Source organism: Ranitomeya variabilis, chromosome 5 (assembly GCF_051348905.1).
Source record: "Ranitomeya variabilis isolate aRanVar5 chromosome 5, aRanVar5.hap1, whole genome shotgun sequence".
Taxonomy (NCBI): Eukaryota; Metazoa; Chordata; class Amphibia; order Anura; family Dendrobatidae; genus Ranitomeya; species Ranitomeya variabilis.
In genome coordinates, this window is record NC_135236.1 from 53,065,381 (window position 1) to 53,089,433 (window position 24,053).

At 41.3% G+C, this 24,053-nt stretch overlaps 1 protein-coding gene across 4 annotated transcripts in view; it reads left to right on the forward strand.

Moving 5' to 3' along the window:
• The window catches only part of LOC143774425 (potassium channel subfamily T member 2-like), a 283,326-nt gene that overhangs the window by 63,612 nt on the left and 195,661 nt on the right, over positions 1 to 24,053 (forward strand). For all 4 annotated transcript variants that reach the window (XR_013215530.1, XM_077262007.1, XM_077262009.1 and 1 more), the window contains exon 2: positions 23,270 to 23,349. Coding sequence is in view for 3 of the 4 variants with exons in the window: in XM_077262007.1 (XP_077118122.1) it covers positions 23,270 to 23,349 (80 nt within the window). In the remaining variant the exon portion in view is untranslated. The remainder of the gene's footprint in view (positions 1 to 23,269; positions 23,350 to 24,053) is intronic.

Sequence of the window (24,053 nt, forward strand, 5' to 3'; positions counted from 1 at the left end):
GATGTTATGGCAGCAGGGATGGTATGGCTTCCCACAGGTGAAGCTGGGTCCCCAGGGATCCCGGTGTAATAGATGAAGATGTTAAGTGGTGTAGTAAGAAATGGAGGACACAGGGTTGCAGTCTCTTTACCTCTTTACTTGGTTCAAGGCAGCCACAGTTCAGGGTACTGGATCACGGATGCTGGTATGGTCCGGCCGGCTTGGAAGTGAATTGGGAATCCCTCTAACCAGGTGGGGTTGGAAGCCTTCCTTCTAGCGCTGTTGTGTTGTAGTCCCTTGCTGCCTTAGTCCTCACACAAGGTCCTCACTTTCTCTCTCTGTCCCCCTTTAGGTAGGACACTAACACTTATGGCAGGTAACTCGAGCCTTTTTACAGGATCTCTATGACAACCTGGGCTCTATTTGCTACTGTGTCCTCGGGTGTTAATGGTGGACAGGTAACTTGCAATCAACTGTCCACCAGTTTCTGCCATGGGGCATGAAGTTACCCCCACAACCTCAGTCTTCCGGCTACCGGTATCTGTGCTCAGCGTGGAAGAAGTTCAGTCACAATTTCTCTCTCCAGCTCTTCACTTCGCCTCTGCTCCTTCCTCCTTTCAGTCTCTTTGCAAGTTGCTCTGCTCTCTTTTTCCTTCCCAGGAGCTGCAGAATCACTCATCTGCACGGCCCCAGCTTTCCTTCCTCAGTCCTCGCTCTCCTCTCTCCAACTGCCTAGCAACTGCCTAGCAACTGACTCCTCCTCCTGACCAGAGAGAGCAACTCCCCTGAAGTAGGGTGTAGCGCTCCCCCTTCTGGCCTGAAGTCAGAACAGTGTTGTATGTGCTGAATACCTGTTAAAGGGATCCTTCCTCGCTTCCAAGCATGACATCACTCACCCCGTGAGGAAAGCAATGCCACTGTAACAACCGGTTACCTGGGGTGTTACACACTGCCCTGGTGCTGCTGCCAAAAAGTACTGATGTGGAATCTATAACAGGTTTTTGGATATCCTGCTCAACTCTGGAACACACTAAGGTCAACTCTGACACATGGTAAGGTTTTTAATATTAGACAGTGTAGGGCTGTCCTGATCAGAGTCACCTTGTCAACGGTGGATGGCTTTTATGCTATTTTTGATCAAAAACAGTATTACTAAGAACCCTGTGTTATATTATATGCACTTTTGCTTTTTACTTATTTAGTTACAGCAGGGTTTTTGCCCATTTTGTTTCTTGTAGGTTTTGTATGCTTTATGGCCAATGTGAACATGCATTTATGTGCTGCATGTGTACCAACTTAATTCAAGCTCAATTTTTGTCTTTTTTTTCTTTGTCTCTTTGCATTCTGTGCAAGTAGGGGTGTGGCCTCCCTCTCCTGAGCTGGAAATTACATTTAGCGTATGTGCACACGTCAGGATTTCTTGCAGAAATTTCCTGAAGAAAACCGGAAATTTTCTGCAAGAAATCCGCATATTTTTTTTTGCATTTTTTTTCCCGTTTTTTTCGCATTTTGCAAGCAAAATTAGCTTGCAGAATGCTAAAGTTTTCCAAGTGATCTGTAGCATCGCTTGGAAAACTGACTGACAGGTTGGTCACACTTGTCAAACATAGTGTTTGACAAGTGTGACCAACTTTTTACTATAGATGCTGCTTATGCAAAAGATAGAATGTTTAAAAATAATAAAAAAATGGTTATACTCACCTGCAGACAGCTGATCTCAGCGGCGTCCGTTCCTATAGATGGTGTGTGTGTGCAGGACCTTCTATGACGTCGCGGTCACGTGAGCGGTCACATGAGTGGTCACGCGACCAATCACAAGACAGCGATGTCATCGCAGGTCCTTCACACACACCATCTATAGGAACGGAAGCGGTAGTGTCAAGGTGAAAATATATTTTCTTATATACCTTTTGTACTTTTATATATTTTATACTGTGAAACAATAAGTTTTCCCTTGCTAATGCAAATGTAACTGTATTAACGATGGCTGCCAGTGTTCATTCTTCACTTCAGTTTAGAATCTGAAAGGTTAAAGTTTCATTTCTTCTGAAATCGAAACTTGGAAATAGAAAGAAGAGGAGGAATCCACCAGGAGACGTCCGACGAATCAGAAGGACTGAGCACTAGACGTATACTGCTTAAACCCCGCCTATTGCATTCCTTTTTAGTACCGTGTATTTGGAAAATAAAGTTCAGTTGGTATGACTGTGGCTGACACATATAGTCACATGAGCATGCACTGAGATTGAACCAACTACCTGTCTGACTCATTCTTACCCGGTACCACATGCTTATAGTTTAATTTGGAATGACTGGTGAATGAGGGTATATTGTCGTTACGACCTCGACAGCAGCATGCACCGCTGAGAGGCGGGAAGACTCCGGGGCCATCGAAGGTGAGTATATGACTATTTTTTATTTTAATTCTTTTGTTTTTACCAATTATATGGTGCCCAGTCCGTGGAGGAGAGTCTCCTCTCCTCCACCCTGGGTACCAACCGCACATGATCTGCTTACTTCCCGCATGGTGGGCATAGCCACATGCGGAAAGTAAGTAGATCAATGCATTCCTAGGTGAGCGGAATCCCCGCAATTCCGCAAATTTAATGAACATGTTGCTTTTTTTTCTGCGATGCGATTTTTTCGCGGAAAAAAATGCAACATTTGCACAAGAAATGCAGAATACACTGTAAATAATAGGAGGCATATGTAAGCGTTTTTTTCGCGTTTTTATCACGTTTTTATAGCGAAAAAACGCGAAAAAAACGCGAAAAATACTGAACGTGTGCACATGGCCTTAAAGGGAACCTGTCACCCCCCCCTGGCGTTTGAAACTAAAAGAGCCACCTTGTGCAGCAGTAATGCTGCATTCTGACAAGGTGGCTCTTTTAGTTATTGGTGCTGTAACTGCAGAAATAATCTGTTTTGTAATTTGTCAGAAAATACCTTTCTTCAGTCAAGGAGGCAGGCGTTTCCCCCCTGCTGCAGACGCCACACAGCCATCAATCAAATCTTCTTGGCGCCGGGCGCCACCTCCTCAGCGCTGATTTGAAATGAGCTGGCGCCTGCGCTCTTTTCTCCTGCCTTGGGCAGGCGCAGTGAGCGCTGCGGTCCTCTGTCCTTATATGCAGTCTAGCTGACTGCGCCTGTGCGGCCGCCCTGCCTGTGAATCCCAGCCCCGCAGTGAGAATAAATCAGAAGACACTGCGGGGCTGAAATTCACAGGCAGGGCGGCCGCACAGGCGCAGTCAGCTAGACTGCATATGAGGACAGAGGACGGGCAGCGCTCACTGCGCCTGCCCAAGGCAGGAGAAAAGAGCGCAGGCGCCAGCTCACTTTAAAACAGCGCTGAGGAGGCGGCGCCCGGCGCCAAGAAGATTTGAGTGACGGCTGTGTGGCGTCTGCAGCAGGGGGGAAACGGCTGCCTCCTTGACTGAAGAAAGGTATTTTGGACAAATTATAAAACTGATTATTTCTCTAGTTAAAGCACCCAGAACTAAAAGAGCCACCTTGTCAGAAAGCAGCATTACTGCTACGCAAGGTGGCTCTTTTAGTTTCAAACGCCTGGGGGGGGGGGGGGAGTGACAGGTTCCCTTTAAAGGCTTCCCCAGACTGGTGTCCACTGGTTGGGACCCAGTCATTTTGTCTGCCCTTATTCACACACTGAGGTCAACTCTGACACATGGTAAGGTTTTTAATATTAGACAGCGTAGGACTGTCCCGATCAGAGTCACCTTGTCGACGGTGGATGGCTTTTATGCTATTTTTGATCAAAAACAGTATTACTAAGAACCCTGTGTTATTTAAATGTACTTTTGCATTTTACTTATTTAGTTACAGCAGGGTTTTTGCCCATTTTGTTTCTTGTAGGTTTTGTATGCTTTATGGCCAATGTGAACATGCGTTTATGTTCTGCATGTGTACCAACTTAATCCAAGCTCAATTTTTGTCTTTTTTTTCTTTGTATTTTTGCATTCTGTGCAAGTAGGGGTGTGGCCTCCCTCTCCTGAGCTGGAAATTACATTTAAAGGCTTCCCTAGACTGGTGTCCACTGGTTGGGACCCGGTCCTTTTGTCTGCCCTTATTCACACACTGAGGTCAACTCTGACACATGGTAAGGTTTTTAATATTAGACAGCATAGGACCTTCCCGATCAGAGTCACCTTGTCATGGTGGATTGGCTTTTATGCTATTTCTGATCAAAAACAGTATTATTAAGAACCCTGTGTTATTTATTGCACTTTTGCTTTTTCCTTATTTAGTTACAGCAGTGTTTTTGCTCATTTTGTTTCTTGTAGGTTTTGTCAACTCTACCAATATAGTGGCCATTAAAGGGGTGTTTAACAATGCTACAGGACAAAGTACTAAATAACTAGAGTTCCTAAGACATGGTTACAACCACTGCGAAAGCTGTCAGGTGGGCATTTTGGTTTTCCCTCATCTTTTACAGAAGCTTAGAAGAATTCAACGTCTAGTGGGGTGAAGCGTTTTCTCATTGTTCCCCCACAGACGTACACCCAGCTTGTCACGTGAGATCCCCTCCATGTTGTTCTCTGGTTTCCATGCCAACCTCAGCTGCACGCTTCACAGGACGCTCATTTACTGCCATTCATGTAAATATGTCTCCCGTCTCTTTTCCCTGCTTCCTCCCTCTCACCATTTCTGGATAGATAACTTCCATTTTATTTCTTTCTTTCGCGCCCGCTTCCCTCTCATGCATTTAATTTGCTCCGCCGTCCCTCGCCCGCTCTCTCAGCTGATAAAACGTGTGTTCATTTTCCTGTCAAGCATGAAATATGGCAGCGTAACCTGCCAGAGAGAACAGATTGCAGAATTCATTGTCAGGACGGCTGACTGCTCCCCTTCAGGACTGCAATCGAGAGCACATGGCCCCCTTTAGGGTGACTGCTCCGGTCTGTAGCCCCCTGTCCTTGCTACAGGGGCTTGTGTTTATAATGGCCGCCAGCTGCTTTCAGACCAAGATGACTTATCCTTTAATATTTGGAAATACTGTAGGTACACCCCCATTGACTTTCCACAGTCTTTTTTTAATGACCCCGAAGAGTAAAGCAATACTTGCTTCCTAAGTAGTTAATATATTTTAGGGCATTGAAGGTGGTCCCCATTTATTTGTTGGCATGGACATATTTATAGGGGGTGCAGTTGCATCTGGAGCTCAGGGTTCCCAAAAGTCTCTATTACCCATGTGAGAAACTATTAAAGAAATATAGTTGGGGGCTTTGATGAAGACAAAAAAGCTTGACTTTACGCCACTGCATGTTGGGAACCATGAATGGCGGGAAGCAAGTGGTTGATTACAAAGGTTGGCAGTGATGAGGGCGAGGAGGTTCGTTCTCATGTGGATGTTATGGTCAATAGTGATGGGGGTAACTAGAAGTGCCAGGGCCTCTTGGAAAACTTTTAAATGGGTCCCTTCCACTCATCACCCCTGGGCCCTTTTTTTGTGACATGCCACCCGTCCTCCCCGCACATCACTGTCAGACCTTCTTGTAGTGCTGACTTCTGTGACACCTCTTTCCGCAAATTACTAGAATTCCCTTCTGTTTCGCTGCCCGCTCTGACATCACCAAAAGTGGGCAGCATTGTAGTATGGACCATCGATGATGAGCGACAGTTGTGTCGGAGTGGTCAGAAGTTGTGACGTGAATGTTCACTCTTGCAATGGTGGGCTTCGTAGAAGCCATTGAGGCTGCAATGTCTATAGTTTCTCCACTTGGCTAACGGTCACTGTGACTGGCACTGAGGGTAGTGCTCATGGGTCACTGTGGCCAACATTGTTGGGGTGCTGTGGCTTGTACTCATCGGTTTGCTGAAGATGCGACAACTACTCATATTGGTCCAGTGGAAAGTAGACTTGTGACATGGGCATAGTGATTGGCAATGATAGGAGCACTGCAGTTGCGACTCAATGGTGACTATTATAGGAGAATGGAACTAGGGCTGGTCCCGAAGGGAACACTTGGGGTTACATTGGTATTTATGAGGCACTGTGGCATGGCAATGATAGATAGCAGTAACCTGGCACTATCCCACCCATATGCATGAGTAAATCTTCAAATTCAGTTGCGCATCGTAGGGACTGGGCATGAGATTGTGGATCAGAGTATCTACACGTAACTTCTTCACCCAGGGATCCTTCTCTTTGTGATGGCTGGCACTTATTAGCATGGTATTGGTAAGGGAACATGTTGGCATGGTACAGTAATGGGACACTGTGGTGCAGCATTGGTAACGTTATTGGGCTAAAGGAGAAGGGGTCATAGCCTTAAAGTTCAGAATTTGTTTGGATTCCAAGGGTCGGGCCCCCTCTCATCATTCGCAGCTATGGCATAGACTGGTACATGCCAGTATTTCACTTACTGCTTCGCGTATTATAGAGAACGACATTGTGGCTGTTTACTATGCAGCTAATTATACGGTTATGCTGGATGACTGCATCTACAGATAGCCCATCTCCGTTTTCAGCTCTGCGGGAATCGCAGGGGTTAAAGCAGACAATGCAGCCGGCAGCTGCAGAAAATTAGAGTCTTGGTTAAGACTGCAAAAACTAGAACAACAGTTCCTCCGTCATGGCAGGGTGGCAGCTGGCTCCTTATGTAACTGATACTAGGGAAGGTGGTTTCCTGCTGAGGAGAGCATCGGGCAGTATGTTCCTATGCCACAGGTCACTCCCGAGACAAATGTCAGAGCGCTGATTAGGGCAAGCTTTATAGGGCTGCGGTGCCCCTTCCTACAGTGCGTTGCCCCAGATGCTTGGAGAAATGTGTCAAAAAACCCCACCATATCTGTAATATTACAGGAATTATTTATCACAATACCAGTGATAGCTTACTGTCATTATATACCATCACTTTATAATGAGTTAGGGATAAATTACCAACATTGATTCCGGGATGTCCTTAACTGACACCACCCCCACAAGGACCACCAATTTATGAGATGTGTTTGCATAACACATCCCTTCTCAGACCAGGACATTCCAAAATTTGCCAGGACTGATTTTGAAAATCGAGTGCAGTCCCAGCTTAGTCCAGCATACTCGTCATGTAGACCGGCATACAAAAAGGACAGAATTGATAAATCGTGGCCTAAGCGTGAATTCATCATAAAGGAAAGCTGTGCCAGATACTAAATGCAGGGAGCAAGAGGTGTGGATGTGACGCACAGGTTCATAGAGCCCGGGACGTAACTTGAAGATAGGCCCCAATTGCAAAACCTCCAACAGGACCCCACAGCTATCACAGATCTTTGATAGTCTTTGTTTTCTCGTATGGATCAAAGGCACCCCTATAGCCCCCCATGTGCAGCCACAGCCCACACACCCTTGTATTGTTATGCCCCTGACTGTAGAGAGAATTTTTCATGTGTTGAACTAGGCACAAGATATAGGGACAGATTTACTATCACTGTTGCACCAAAAATCTGAAGCAACTTATTTTAGCCACATTTTTCAACAAATTGCACCAAACTAAATGTGTCGGCATTTTGTTAGTCACTGGGTCAAAGCGTCTAGAAAAGAGGCCTTCATTTTATCTATCCATAAGATACGCCAGATTTATTAGTGGCGAACGCCAGTTTTAAGATACTGGCCTATACTTATAAGAAATTGGCCTGGAGAGGTAGATATCTGCAGAGCCTGGTCTGAGGTTTGTGCTCAGCCAAAGAACCACCATGGCTCCGATTCATAAGGCGGCGTGAAGTGCGAGGAGCCTGATTCGTATAGAGGCCTCCTAATGAAATAGGCAAGGCGTGTGCCTCCATGTGCGTGTCGTCTCAAATCCTTCACTGGAGTAAGATTTTTGGCGTGAGGAGTGCTGCCACTTATCATGAATTTGAGGTCTCCATGCGCTGTCACAACCCCTTCTTGAATTCTGGCATAAAAGCTGTGTATATCCCAAGGATAAGTACCAGTTTTACAGAAATAGAGAACCTCCTAAAGGGACTCTGTCAGCACAGAATGATTGTTCGAACCAAGTACAGACGTTCTGTGCACCCTTGGCGTGGCCAAACATTAAGTGCACCTTCCCACCTACTTGTTTTCCCTCTATCTCCACCCCAACCCTTTTTTAATTGACAGCTCTGGCTTTATAGTGCAAGAGAACTGTGGAGATAGATGCAAAACAAGTAGGATGGGAAGGTGCGCTGAAATGTTTGACCATGCCAAGGATGCACCAAACGCCTGACTGTGTTGGTTTGGCTTGACCTGTCTACATCTCTAAAGCCATCAGCCACTTGCCTCCAGGACAAGCTGTACATTCTCGACATACTGTATCCAGAGTCGTTTTCTTGTTCATTGAACTTACAGTTTGGCAGAAAAAAAACCCAGAATATCTTTGTATTACCACCAAATATATTTTTCGGATTCACATAAGACCAACCTGGAGTTTTGGACCCTGTGTGTCGCTATCTATTTAGGCTAGCCCCCAAAGTTGTCTCCATTAACAATGGTTGAGAACAGGACAAACAGTTGACTTCAGTTTGCTGAACCAAACAGTAGGCAAAGTTCATCTAAAGAGCAGAAGGTTTTGGTCGGCAGAGTTCCTTCACCTCTTGTAAAAGTCTGAGGGTCAGGGCATGGGCAAACAAGGATTCATAGCAAGGAAACTAGCCAATAAAAACAAGACAGGAAATAAAACTTTGAACCTAACAGGAACTTTACAATCTTAAGGTGAGCTCAGATGAGCGTTTGCAAAATTGGGCAATTTGTAAATTTTTTTTATCCTGAAAACTGTTGCTATTTTTCAGCCGTATTGTCATCCATATGCAATCCGTATGTCCGTTTTATACAGGTTTTAACTTGAATAATATAATAAAAGACAAATTCAGCTTTGTGCCTTAATAATTGTTATGGATCCATTTTGTTAAAAAAGTACCCGTATTTGATCCGTTTTTTTTTTTGCATCCATTGACTTATAATTGGCGAGTCTAATCCGAAGTGTGAATCAAAGCAGTGCATCCTGTGATTTTTTTATATGCAGACTATCTGTCCATGTGTACAAAAAGGATTGACATGCAGTGGTCAGTGTGCTGTCCGTATGCTTCCCATTTTGCATACGTTTTGCATAAACTCGTCTGAACAAACTCTGTTGCACAGGCAGTGAGCATTGGGAAATGTCCTTTAAAAAATCCCCGGTTGGCATGAAGAATTTTAGTACTATGATTATGGTATATGATATTTAAGGGTAATGTATGTTAAGTGTAGCATTACGGTGGTTGGATTTAGAGAAATTGCCCCATCTGTGTTTAGAACTTATTAAACCCTGCTGATTGTATATATCGACCCCTCACAAATGTTACATTCAGAAAAATAAAATGAAATGTTATGTGCATTCGATTTTGCAATTTCCCCAAGACAGAAAGGTGTGAAAATTATATTGGTTATTGCTGTCAGGAAGATTGTTTGTTCACGCTGTGACTGTAGGTAATCCAGAGAAAATAATCAACAATTAACTGTGTTCAATCCATTTAACAGTGAAACATAAAACGTACATATCTGATTGGCCGGAATACTGCAAATATTCTGCTTCTGATAATCCATGAAGATGAGAGATGGCGTTAATTGAGGAGATAACTGGTCAGAGGGGGAGCTAAGTAGAGAAACATGTGAAATAACATCACCACACTTAGGTCACCCTTTCATACACATTCTCAGAGGGTGCCAATCCAATCTGAATGTTAATTTCTAAATCATACATGAACATTCAGCTTTAGGCACCATAAAGACTTATAATTTTCTATGAGAGCGTTAAAAAACGAGGCATACCTGGAAGAAATCAATGGGACTGGGCAAAAAAAAAAAAAAAGTAATTTGATTTATTTTTTCACCTGTGACATCAGATGTCGGACAGAGATGATCGATACTAGGAGAACATGAAAGGTTCCACTATGGGATTATCTGATTCATTTTTTTCACCTGTGACAGCATGACATGTTCTGCTGTGGGATTATCTGATTCATTTTTTTCACCTGTGACAGCAGATGTCACCTGTGACAGCAGATGTAGGACAGAGATGATCGATATTAGGAGAACATGAAAGGCTCTGCTATGGGATTATCTGATTCATTTTTTTCACCTGTGACAGGAGATGTAAGACAGAGATGATCGATACTAGGAGAACATGAAAGGTTCCGCTATGGGATTACCTGATTCATACTTTTTTCACCTGTGACATCAGATGTCGGACAGAGATGATCAATACTAGGAGAGCATGAAATGTTCTGCTATAGGATTATCTGATTCATTTTGTACACCTGTGACAGCAGATGTAGGACAGGGATGATCGATACTAGGAGAACATGAAAGGTTCCGCTATGGGATTATCTGATTCATTTTTTTTCACCTGTGACAGCATGAAATGTTCTGCTGTGGGATTATCTGATTCATTTTTTTCACCTGTGACAGCAGATGTAGGACAGAGATGATAGATACTAGGAGAACATGAAAGGTTCTGCTAGGGGATTATCTGATTCATTTTTTTCACCTGTGACAGATGTAGGACAGAGATGATCGATACTAGGAGAACATGAAAGGTTCCACTATTGGATTATCTGATTCATTTTTTTCACCTGTGACAGCAGATGTAGGACAGAGATGATCAATACTAGGAGAACATGAAAGGTTCTGCTATGGGATTATCTGATTCATTTTTTTCACCTGTGACAGCAGATGTAGGACAGAGATGATCGATATTAGGAGAACATGAAAGGTTCTGCTATGGGATTATCTGATTCATTTTTTTTTCACCTGTGACAGCAGATGTAGGACAGAGATGATCAATACTAGGAGAACATGAAAGGTTCTGCTATGGGATTATCTGATTCATTTTTTTCACCTGTGACAGATGTAGGACAGAGATGATCGATACTAGGAGAACATGAAAGGTTCCACTATTGGATTATCTGATTCATTTTTTTCACCTGTGACAGCAGATGTAGGACAGAGATGATAGATACTAGGAGAACATGAAAGGTTCCACTATGGGATTTTCTGATTCATTTTTTTCACCTGTGACAGCAGATGTCGGACAGAGATGATCAATACTAGGAGAGCATGAAATGTTCTGCTATAGGATTATCTGTTTCATTTTTTTCACATGTGACAGCAGATGTAGGACAGAGATGATCAATACTAGGAGAGCATGAAATGTTCTGCTATAGGATTATCTGATTCATTTTTTTCTTTCACCTGTGACAGCATGAAATGTTCTACTGTGGGATTATCTGATTCATTTTTTTCACCTGTGACAGCAGATGTAGGACAGAGATGATCGATACTAGGAGAACATGAAAGGTTCTGCTATGGGATTATCTGATTCATATTTTTCACCTGCGACTGCAGATGTAGGACAGAGATGATCGATACTAGGAGAGCATGAAATGTTCTGCTATAGGATTATCTGATTCATTTTTTTCTCCTGTGACAGATGTAGGACAGAGATGATCGATACTAGGAGAACATGAAAGGTTCCACTATTGGATTATCTGATTCATTTTTTTCACCTCTGACAGCAGATGTAGGACAGAGATGATAGATACTAGGAGAGCATGAAAGGTTCTGCTATGGGATTATCTGATTCATTTTTTTCACCTGTGACAGCAGATGTAGGACAGAGATAATCGATACTAGGAGAACATAAAAGGTTCTGCTATGGGATTACCTGATTCATTTTTTTCACCTGTGACAGCAGATGTAGGACAGAGATGATCAATACTAGGAGAGCATGAAATGTTCTGCTATAGGATTATCTGATTCATTTTTTTCACCTGTGACAGCATGAAATGTTCTGCTGTGGGATTATCTGATTCATTTTTTTCACCTGTGACAGATGTAGGACAGAGATGATCGATACTAGGAGAACATGAAAGGTTCCACTATGGGATTATCTGATTCATTTTTTTCACCTGTGAGAGCAGATGTCAGACAGAGATGATCGATACTAGGAGAACATGAAAGGTTCCACTATTGGATTATCTGATTCATTTTTTTCCCCTGTGACAGCAGATGTAGGACAGAGATGATCAATACTAGGAGAACATGAAAGGTTCTGCTATGGGATTATCTGATTCATTTTTTTGACCTGTGACAGCAGATGTAGGACAGAGATGATCGATACTAGGAGAACATGAAAGGTTCTGCTATGGGATTATCTGATTCATTTTTTTCACCTGTGACAGATGTAGGATAGAGATGATCGATACAAGGAGAACATGAAATGTTCCACTATTGGATTATCTGATTCATTTTTTCACCTGTGACAGCAGATGTAGGACAGAGATGATAGATACTAGGAGAGCATGAAAGGTTCTGCTATGGGATTATCTGATTCATTTTTCTTACCTGTGACAGCAGATGTTGGACAGAGATGATCGATACTAGGAGAACATGAAAGGTTCCGCCATGGGATTATCTGATTCATATTTGTTTCACCTGTGACATCAGATGTTGGACAGAGATGATCAATACTAGGAGAGCATGAAATGTTCTGCCATAGGATTATCTGATTCATTTTTTTCACCTGTGACAGCAGATGTAGGACAGGGATGATCGATACTATGAGAACATGAAAGGTTCCGCTATGGGATTATCTGATTCATTTTTTTTCACCTGTGACAGCATGAAATGTTCTGCTGTGGGATTATCTGATTCATTTTTTTCACCTGTGACAGCAGATGTAGGACAGAGATGATAGATACTAGGAGAGCATGAAAGGTTCTGCTATGGGATTATCTGATTCATTTTTTTCACCTGTGACAGATGTAGGACAGAGATGATCGATACTAGGAGAACATGAAAGGTTCTGCTATGGGATTATCTGATTCATATTTTTCACCTGCGACAGCAGATGTAGGACAGAGATGATCAACACTAGGAGAGCATGAAATGTTCTGCTATAGGATTACCTGATTCATTTTTTTCACCTGTGACAGCAGATGTAGGACAGAGATGATCAATACTAGGAGAGCATGAAATGTTCTGCTATAGGATTATCTGATTCATTTTTTTCACCTGTGACAGCATGAAATGTTCTGCTGTGGGATTATCTGATTCATTTTTTTCACCTGTGACAGATGTAGGACAGAGATGATCGATACTAGGAGAACATGAAAGGTTCCACTATGGGATTATCTGATTCATTTTTTTCACCTGTGAGAGCAGATGTCAGACAGAGATGATCGATACTAGGAGAACATGAAAGGTTCCACTATGATATTTTCTGATTCATTTTTTTCACCTGTGACAGCAGATGTAGGACAGAGATGATCGATACTAGGAGAACATGAAAGGTTCTGCTATGGGATTATCTGATTCATATTTTTCACGTGCGACAGCAGATGTAGGACAGAGATGATCAGTACTAGGAGAGCATGAAATGTTCTGCTATAGGATTATCTGATTCATTTTTTTCACCTGTGATAGATGTAGGACAGAGATGATCGATACTAGGAGAACATGAAAGGTTCCACTATTGGATTATCTGATTCATTTTTTTCCCCTGTGACAGCAGATGTAGGACAGAGATGATCAATACTAGGAGAACATGAAAGGTTCTGCTATGGGATTTTCTGATTCATTTTTTTGACCTGTGACAGCAGATGTAGGACAGAGATGATCGATACTAGGAGAACATGAAAGGTTCTGCTATGGGATTATCTGATTCATTTTTTTCACCTGTGACAGATGTAGGATAGAGATGATCGATACAAGGAGAACATGAAATGTTCCACTATTGGATTATCTGATTCATTTTTTCACCTGTGACAGCAGATGTAGGACAGAGATGATAGATACTAGGAGAGCATGAAAGGTTCTGCTATGGGATTATCTGATTCATTTTTTTTACCTGTGACAGCAGATGTTGGACAGAGATGATCGATACTAGGAGAACATGAAAGGTTCCGCCATGGGATTATCTGATTCATATTTGTTTCACCTGTGACATCAGATGTTGGACAGAGATGATCAATACTAGGAGAGCATGAAATGTTCTGCCATAGGATTATCTGATTCATTTTTTTCACCTGTGACAGCAGATGTAGGACAGGGATGATCGATACTATGAGAACATGAAAGGTTCCGCTATGGGATTATCTGATTCATTTTTTTTCACCTGTGACAGCATGAAATGTTCTGCTGTGGGATTATCTGATTCATTTTTTTCACCTGTGACAGCAGATGTAGGACAGAGATGATAGATACTAGGAGAGCATGAAAGGTTCTGCTATGGGATTATCTGATTCATTTTTTTCACCTGTGACAGCAGATGTAGGACAGAGATGATCGATACTAGGAGAACATGAAAGGTTCTGCTATGGGATTATCTGATTCATATTTTTCACCTGCGACAGCAGATGTAGGACAGAGATGATCAACACTAGGAGAGCATGAAATGTTCTGCTATAGGATTATCTGATTCATTTTTTTCACCTGTGACAGATGTAGGACAGAGATGATCGATACTAGGAGAACATGAAAGGTTCCACTATTGGATTATCTGATTCATTTTTTTCACCTGTGACAGCAGATGTAGGACAGAGATGATCAATACTAGGAGAACATGAAAGGTTCTGCTATGGGATTATCTGATTCATTTTTTTCACCTGTGACAGCAGATGTAGGACAGAGATGATCGATATTAGGAGAACATGAAAGGTTCTGCTATGAGATTATCTGATTCATTTTTTTCACCTGTGACAGTTGTAGGACAGAGATGATCGATACTAGAAGAACATGAAAGGTTCCGCTATTGGATTATCTGATTCATTTTTTTCACCTGTGACAGCATGAAATGTTCTGCTGTGGGATTATCTGATTCATTTTTTTCACCTGTGACAGCAGATGTAGGACAGAGATGATAGATACTAGGAGAACATGAAAGGTTCCGCTATGGGATTATCTGATTCATTTTTTTTCACCTGTGACAGCATGAAATGTTCTGCTGTGGGATTATCTGATTCATTTTTTTCACCTGTGACAGATGTAGGACAGAGATGATCGATACTAGGAGAACATGAAAGGTTCCACTATTGGATTATCTGATTCATTTTTTTCACCTGTGACAGCAGATGTAGGACAGAGATGATCAATACTAGGAGAACATGACAGGTTCTGCTATGGGATTATCTGATTCATTTTTTTCACCTGTGACAGCAGATGTAGGACAGAGATGATCGATATTAGGAGAACATGAAAGGTTCTGCTATGAGATTATCTGATTCATTTTTTTCACCTGTGACAGTTGTAGGACAGAGATGATCGATACTAGGAGAACATGAAAGGTTCCACTATTGGATTATCTGATTCATTTTTTTCACCTGTGACAGCAGATGTAGGACAGAGATGATAGATACTAGGAGAGCATGAAAGGTTCTGCCATGGGATTATCTGATTCATTTTTTTTTAACCTGTGACAGCAGATGTAGGACAGAGATGATCGATACTAGGAGAACATGAAAGGTTCTGCTATGGGATTATCTGATTCATACTTTTTTCACCTGTGACATCAGATGTCGGACAGAGATGATCAATACTAGGAGAGCATGAAATGTTCTGCTATAGGATTATCTGATTCATTTTGTTCACCTGTGACAGCAGATGTAGGACAGGAATGATCGATACTAGGAGAACATGAAATGTTCTGCTGTGGGATTATCTGATTCATTTTTTTCACCTGTGACAGCAGATGTAGGACAGAGATGATCGATACTAAGAGAACATGAAAGCTTCTGCTATGGGATTATCTGATTCATATTTTTCACCTGCGACAGCAGATGTAGGACAGAGATGATCAATACTAGGAGAGCATGAAATGTTCTGCTATAGGATTATCTGATTCATTTTTTTCACCTGTGACAGATGTAGGACAGAGATGATCGATACTAGGAGAACATGAAAGGTTCTGCTATGGGATTATCTGATTCATTTTTTTCACCTGTGACAGCAGATGTAGGACAGAGATGATCGATATTAGGAGAACATGAAAGATTCTGCTATGGGATTATCTGATTCATTTTTTTCACCTGTGACAGCAGATGTAGGACAGAGATGATCGATACTAGGAGAACATGAAAGGTTCTGCTATGGGATTATCTGATTCATTTTTTTCACCTGTGACAGATGTAGGACAGAGATGATCGATACTAGGAGAACATGAAAGGTTCCACTATGGGATTATCTGATTCATTTTTTTCACCTGTGACAGCAGATGTAGGACAGAGATGATCGATACTAGGAGAACATGAAAGGTTCCACTATGGGATTATCTGATTCATTTTTTTTTCACCTGTGACATCAGATGTCGGACAGAGATGATCAATACTAGGAGAGCATGAAATTTTCTGCTATAGGATTATCTGATTCATTTTTTTCACCTGTGACAGCAGATGTAGGACAGGGATGATCGATACTAGGAGAACATGAAAGGTTCCGCTGTGGGATTATCTGATTCATTTTTTTTCACCTGTGACAGCAGATGTCGGACAGAGATGATCGATACTAGGAGAACATGAAAGGTTCCATTATGGGATTTTCTGATTCATTTTTTTCACCTGTGACAGCAGATGTCGGACAGAGATGATCAATACTAGGAGAGCATGAAATGTTCTGCTATAGGATTATCTGATTCATTTTTTTTTTTCACCTGTGACAGCATGAAATGTTCTACTGTGGGATTATCTGATTCATATTTTTCACCTGTGACAGCAGATGTAGGACAGAGATGATCGATACTAGGAGAACATGAAAGGTTCCACTATTGGATTATCTGATTCATTTTTTTCACCTCTGACAGCAGATGTAGGACAGAGATGATAGATACTAGGAGAGCATGAAATGTTCTGCTATAGGATTATCTGATTCATTTTTTTCACCTGTGACAGCAGATGTAGGACAGAGATGATCAATACTAGGAGAGCATGAAATGTTCTGCTATAGGATTATCTGATTCATTTTTTTCACCTGTGACAGCAGATGTAGGACAGAGATAATCGATTCTAGGAGAACATGAAAGGTTCCACTATGGGATTATCTGATTCATTTTTTTCACCTGTGACAGCAGATGTAGGACAGAGATGATCGATACTAGGAAAACATGAAAGGTTCCACTATGGGATTATCTGATTCATTTTTTTCACCTGTGGCAGCAGATGTAGGAAAGAGATGATCGATACTAGGAGAAATGAAAGGTTCTGCTATGGGATTATCTGATTCATATTTTTCACCTGTGACAGCAGATGTAGGACAGAGATGATCGATACTAGGAGAACATGAAAGGTTCCACTATGGGATTATCTGATTCATATTTTTTCACCTGTGACATTAGATGTCGGACGAATATGGTAGATGCTAGGAGAACATGAAAGGTTCCACTATGCAATTATCTGATTCATTTTTTTCAACTGTGACATCAGATGTCAGACAGAGATGATCGATATTAGGAGAACATGAAAGGTTCCGCTATGGGATTATCTGATTCATTTTTTTCACCTGTGGCAGCAGATGTAGGACAGAGATGATCGATACTAGGAGAACATGAAAGGTTCTGCTATGGGATTATCTGATTCATATTTTTTTCACTTGTGACATTAGATGTCGGACGATGATGGTAGATGCTAGGAGAATATGAAAGGTTCTGCTATAGGATTATCTGATTCGATTCACTTCTTTTCACCTGTGACATCAGGTGTCGGATGAAGATTGTAGATACTAGGGAAACATGAGAGGTTCTTCTATGGGATTATCTGATTTACCTGTAACATCAGGTGTCAGATGAAGATGGTAGATACAAAGAGAACATGAAAGGTTCTGCTATACAATTATCTGATTCATACTTTTTTTTCACCTGTGACATCAGATGTCAGATGAAGATGGTAGATGGTAAATATTAGGAAAACATGAAAAAAAATCTGATATGGGATTATTTGATCCTTTTTTTTCACCTGTGACATCAGATGTTAGATGAATATGGTAGATATTAGGAGGAAATGAAAGGTCCTGCCTACTATGGCATTATCTGATTCATTTTTTTTCACCTTTGACTTCAGATATTGGACAAAGATATTAGATACTAGGAGAACATAAGTTCTGCTATGGGATTATCTGATTCCCTTTTTTTACTGAGATGTTGGATGAAGATGGCAGATATTGAAGGAATATGAAAGGTTCTGCTATGAGATTATCGAATTCATTTTTTTCACGTGTGACTTCATATGTCGAATTAAGATAGTAGATACAAGGAGCATCTGAAAAATTTCTCTCTCCTGTGGGGCATTTGTTTTTGCAGTCAAAAGGCTTGCAAAAGATTAAAGGGAGGAAAATGTATTTCCAGGCATAAACACTGTTTTGACCCAGTCTGTGACACTCCAAACTACTGGTAGTTGTTTTTTCACTTGTGACAGCAGATGTTATACAAGGCTTTGATATTCCCATACATGTTATATATGGTGATTCCACCATAATTTGCAGAAGACTCTTCTAGATCTGTGTATGTAGGCTGTTTCGCTATAGGGGAAAGTGGTATGTACATATTTTTGTATGGATGTGTTCCATGTATCTCATTTACAGTCATGGCCGAAAGTGTTGACACCCTTGACATTGTTCCAGAAAAGGAAATATTTATCCCAGAGAATCATTGTAATTACACATGATTTGTTATATACACGTTTATTTCCATTGTGTGTATTGGAACCACACAAAAAAAGAGAAAAAAAGCCACATTTGACACAATTTCACACAAAACTGCAAAAATCGGCCAGACAGAATTGTTGCCACCCTCAAATTAATGTTTGGTTGCACACCTTTTGGAATAAATAATTGCAATCTCTTCCTATAACCATCAACAAACTTCTTACACTTATCAACTCGCAATTTTGACCACTTTTCTTTAACAATCTGCTCCAGGTTTGAGATTTGAAGGCACCTTCCCCCAACAGCAATTTTAAGATCTCTCCACAAGTGTTCAGTAAGATTTAGGTCCAGAATCATTGCTGGTCACTTCAGAACACTCCAGTACTTTGGGGTTATTGTCCTGCTTGAAGACCCATGACCTAGGATGCACACCCAGCTGACACTGGGCACTGCATTGTGACCCAAAATCCTTTGGTAATCTTCAGATTTCATAATGCCTTGAACACAGTGAAGGCTTCCGCTGCCAGAGGCAGCAAAACAACCCAAAAGCATCTTTGAACCTCCACCATATTTGACTGTGTTATTTTCTTTGTAGGCCTCATTCTGTTTTCGGTAAACAGTAGAATTATGTGATTTACCAAAAAGCTCTATGTTGGTCTCATCTGTCCACAAGATGTTTTCTCAAAAGCATTTTGACTTGCTCGCATACATTTTGGCAAACTGAAGTCTAGCTTTTTTGTGATTCTGTGTCCGCAGTGGGGTCCTCCTGGATTTCCTGCCATACAGTTTCATTTCATTCAGATGTCGACAGAGCTTGATTTGGGGCTGCTTATCCATCATCCGGACTATCCTGTGTTGCAACCCTTCATCAATTTTTCTCTGCCATCCACATCCAGGGAGATTAGCTACAGTGCCCTGGGTTCTAAACTTATTGATTATGCTGCACAAAGGAACATCAAGATCTCTAGAGATGGACTTGTAACCTTGAGACTTATGATATTGTTCTTTTCTCTTTCTGTTCCATGCTTAGTGTGGCACACACAGACACAATGCAAATATTGAGTCAACTTCTCCCCTTTTTATCTGGTTTCAGATATGATTTTCATATTGTCCACACCTGTTACTTGCCACTCGTGAGTTTGAACGAGCATCAAACAAAGCTTGAAACAAAGTCGTTTACCCACAATTTTGGAATGGCTCCAATTTTTGTCTGGCCCATTTTGGGGGTTTTGTGTGAAATTATCTCCAATTTTCCTTTTTTCCTCTGTTTCTTTTTTTGTGTTGCTCCAATATGCACAAAGGAAATAAACATGTGTAATTTTAATAATGTTCTGGAAGAAATGCTTCTTTTTCTGGAACATTTTCAAGGGTGCCAACACTTTCGGCCATCACTGTACATGGAGCAGCTAGTACAACGATCCGCTTCTGCTCCGACACTACCCAATATCTCTACTGGATACAGAAGCACTAGACATCAGTAGCTATGTAATTCTTGTTCAATAAATCCCCGAGAATTACTTTAAGCTTTGCAAATTGAACCATTCATTAGAAGATTACAGTAATCCAGGTGGGAAATTATGTGTATAAACTAATGTTAAGGAAACACTACAGGAAAAATGTACATGCTGTTTTGGACCTGGATGGGAAAAATCAAACTTATCTGATATTTTTTTTTCACCTATGACATGAGGCATCAGATGAGACGGCTGACATTTACTACTGTCATTATCGATGTTAATGAGCATGCTAGAGAGGCTTTTACCCTGACATCCCCCTATACTTGAAAGAGTAGGGGATGCTTATGTAATATTGAACATATAGCGTGGGTGGTGGGGGGCTATCTTTTTCTAGCTAACTCCATCTTCAGTTAGGAGGGGTAGTGCTCAACTAAATGGGCAAAGTATTATTTGATCAGCCTTTTCGGGACACAGAGTAGCCAAAGACAAAATTTAGAGAGATCCTTGTCAACAGAAAGGTGGGAGGTGGTGGAATTTAGGTGGAATTTAGGTTTATTTTTTATTGCAACATGGGACAGAGCCTCAACATAACATCAATATAAAGGAGGATATAACGAAGAGTCTTAGAATCATAGAATGTTAGAGATGGAAGGTTCCTCCAGGGTCATCGTGTCCAACCCCCTGCTCAATGCAGGGTTCACTAAACCATCTCTGGCAGATATCTGTCCAGCCTCTGTTTGAAGACTTCCATCGAAGGAGAGCTCACCACCTCTCGTAGCAGCCTATTCCACTCATGCGCCCGGGTTGGGGATTCATTGGAAGATTTGGAGATCAGGTCTTGGCTTGTTAGTAGGTAAGATCAAACTGTAGATGTCTCCTAAACACTCTGGGCCCAAGTCATCTTTTGTGATTTAATGAAGTCATTTTTCTTTTTCTTTTTTGTTTTGTATTCGCCAAATTCTTCAAAAATAGCACACGCGGTTCATACTTTTTTTTTCCTCAAAAACAAAATGTACTCACCTAAAACCAGTTTTTGTGATTTTTTTTTAGCTCCAAAAAGTTTCATATCCTTTAAAAAGTAGTATAATACGGCAAAGAAATTGCATCATTTGGTTAAAGTCACATTTCAAGAATCTTGTTTAAAAAGTCTGGATAAGCAAAGTTGTCGAAGAAAAATTTGAAAGAGGCGTGAAACGTTTTGAGAATAAAGCGCTAAACAGGAGCAAATTACTCCAAAAAACTGGAGAAACATCAATGACAAATTGGGGCCTCTGACTTCCAAATTGAAGAACTATACTAACACCGTTGAGGGAACAGATTGTGTTTTGTGGTCACACAAATAAATGATCATTTATTTTATGTAGAAGAGGCCATATCACGTAAGGCTACATGAAGAATGAAACCACATGAGTTGCGGTATTTTGTATGGAAATGTATCAATCGCACAAATCTTTCCCGAGTGGGTGATAGGGCCATAACTAAATGGTGCAATATTAGTCGAAGGGTGGTGGAGGGGATTTTAGACCCCCTGATTTGGCTCATGGATTTACATACAGGTCTAACTTAACCCCCAAGCTGAGTGAAGGCTTATCTGATTCACAAAATATTGGTCTTGGTATCGACATCCATATTTTCCTGGCAGCTGTGAGAAATTTGATTCTCATGTGTCTGCTAGTCTCCTTGATTGCCCAAATTTCTTCCCCTTTCCGGGATAGTTGTATATCTGGAAGATGAACCCAATACCGTGCAATGGCAGAGAAGGTGAAGAACATGGGGATGTCATAGACCCTGCTTCTGGTATAGCCAGTGCCAACCCAATCGCCACTCCGTCTACATAACAAATCATTTTAGTTAACTGGAGCAACTCAGGTGACAATAAAAAGGGTCATCGACGACGCTCAACTTCATCGTGGGCATGGAATAGTTCTAAAACTATCGACTGCTAATGGGTTTAAAAACAAAAAAATGACTATTCGCTTCAATTCGAGGATTTTGTATTTTTTTCTATTAGTATAGGGAAGAGTGAATTATTGCAAGGCAGAAAATTATACAAGTACAATATACAGCAATGATTCAACGAGATTTATTGTGAAGTAGGGTAATTTAAAGTAGATGAAGGATGTACAGATGATGCCACTGAGCTGGCGGCAATCAATGCCTGCTGCTGAATAAAAAGGCTTAAAAGGCCAGAGGAGATTACTTCTGTTGCGAGAAGCTGGAGAAATTGAGCACGAGGAAAGCATGAACAAAGATTGGGAAAATGGAGGATGAAGAACAAGTAGTCACATTTAGCCACACGCGTTATCATTTTGTCCAGCTGTACTGATTTTGTCAGTTGTAACAGTTCTTTTTCACTTTTGTCCATCCCATGATAGATTAAGCCATGTGAGCTTTAGACATCTGTATTGCAAGGACCTAAAACTCTATGCCTGAGAGGCATAGGCTCTGGGAGCTTCAGGTATTTTTGCAGACTTTATTCATGAAAGTGTGGAAAAGTAAACATGACAATAAAACTGGGACCGCAATGGGTGTTACCAACACCCCTTGTTAACACAGTAATAATGATTATCATGATCTGAAGAGTTGTGTGTAGAGCCAGATTAAGATTGGAGGAGTCACCAGGGCAAAATTTAATTTGTGGGAACCTATTCCTTTTGTATGACTCAGTCCCCACCTGTTCCCTTAGTGTGGGAGTGTAAAAAAGAAAACTTGACAGAGGGAACTGGACTATTCTAAAAGATTGTTTTAATATGGTATGACCAAAGTATGTGGGGAGACAGTTAAGATTTGATGCTTTAACAGGGTCCATTGCTGAGAAACCCTGGATGATATCTGCACCGTGTGACTTCATAGATTGCTGCAACTTTTGAGTCGGGGTTGTAGAGATGTAAGTAGGATTTTAATAGCCCCTTATACTTTACAAGGAAGGAGTCAGTTACTAGAATGGTGAGAAGGTGAGCTGTATAAGCCATCTAGGTCTTAAAGTTGATGGATTCCGAGGGCATGAAGGTCATGTGACCTCTCTAATAAACATTTGCTACTCTATGGGGTGAAATGAAATATTTCTGATTGCATTTGAAGTTCTTACTATGTTTCCCATTTTTATGATGTTTGAGTTCTAATATCTTCTGATAACATTTACTGACATTACACGCATGCCATCTTTTTTCATTTTTTATTCTTTTTATAGGGTCCAAGTAGAATTTTATGTAAATGAAAACTCCTTCAAGGAACGCCTTAAACTGTTCTTCATTAAAAATCAGAGATCAAGTAAGTATTTAATATACATAGACAGGAAGGAAGAGCTATGTGACATGGATAGTGATAGACAGGAGGGAGGATCTATGTGACATGGATAGTGATACAGACAAGAGGGAGGAGCTATGTGACATGGATAGTGATACAGACAGGAGGGAGGAGCTATGTGACATGGATAGTGATACAGACAGGAGGGAGGATCTATGTGACATGGATAGTGATACAGACAGGAGGGAGGAGCTATGTGACATGAATAGTGATATAGACAGGAGGGAGGAGATATGTGACATGGATAGTGATACAGACAGGAGGGAGGATCTATGTGACATGGATAGTGATAGACAGGAGGGAGGATCTATGTGACATGGATAGTGATACAGACAGGAGGGAGGAGCTATGTGACATGGATAGTGATACAGACAGGAGGGAGGAGCTATGTGACATGGATAGTGATACAGACAGGAGGGAGGATCTATGTGACATGGATAGTGATAGACAGGAGGGAGGATCTATGTGACATGGATAGTGATACAGACAGGAGGGAGGAGCTATGTGACATGGATAGTGATACAGACAGGAGGGAGGAGCTATGTGACATGGATAGTGATACAGACAGGAGGGAGGATCTATGTGACATGGATAGTGATACAGACAGGAGGGAGGAGCTATGTGACATGGATAGTGATACAGACAGGAGGGAGGATCTATGTGACATG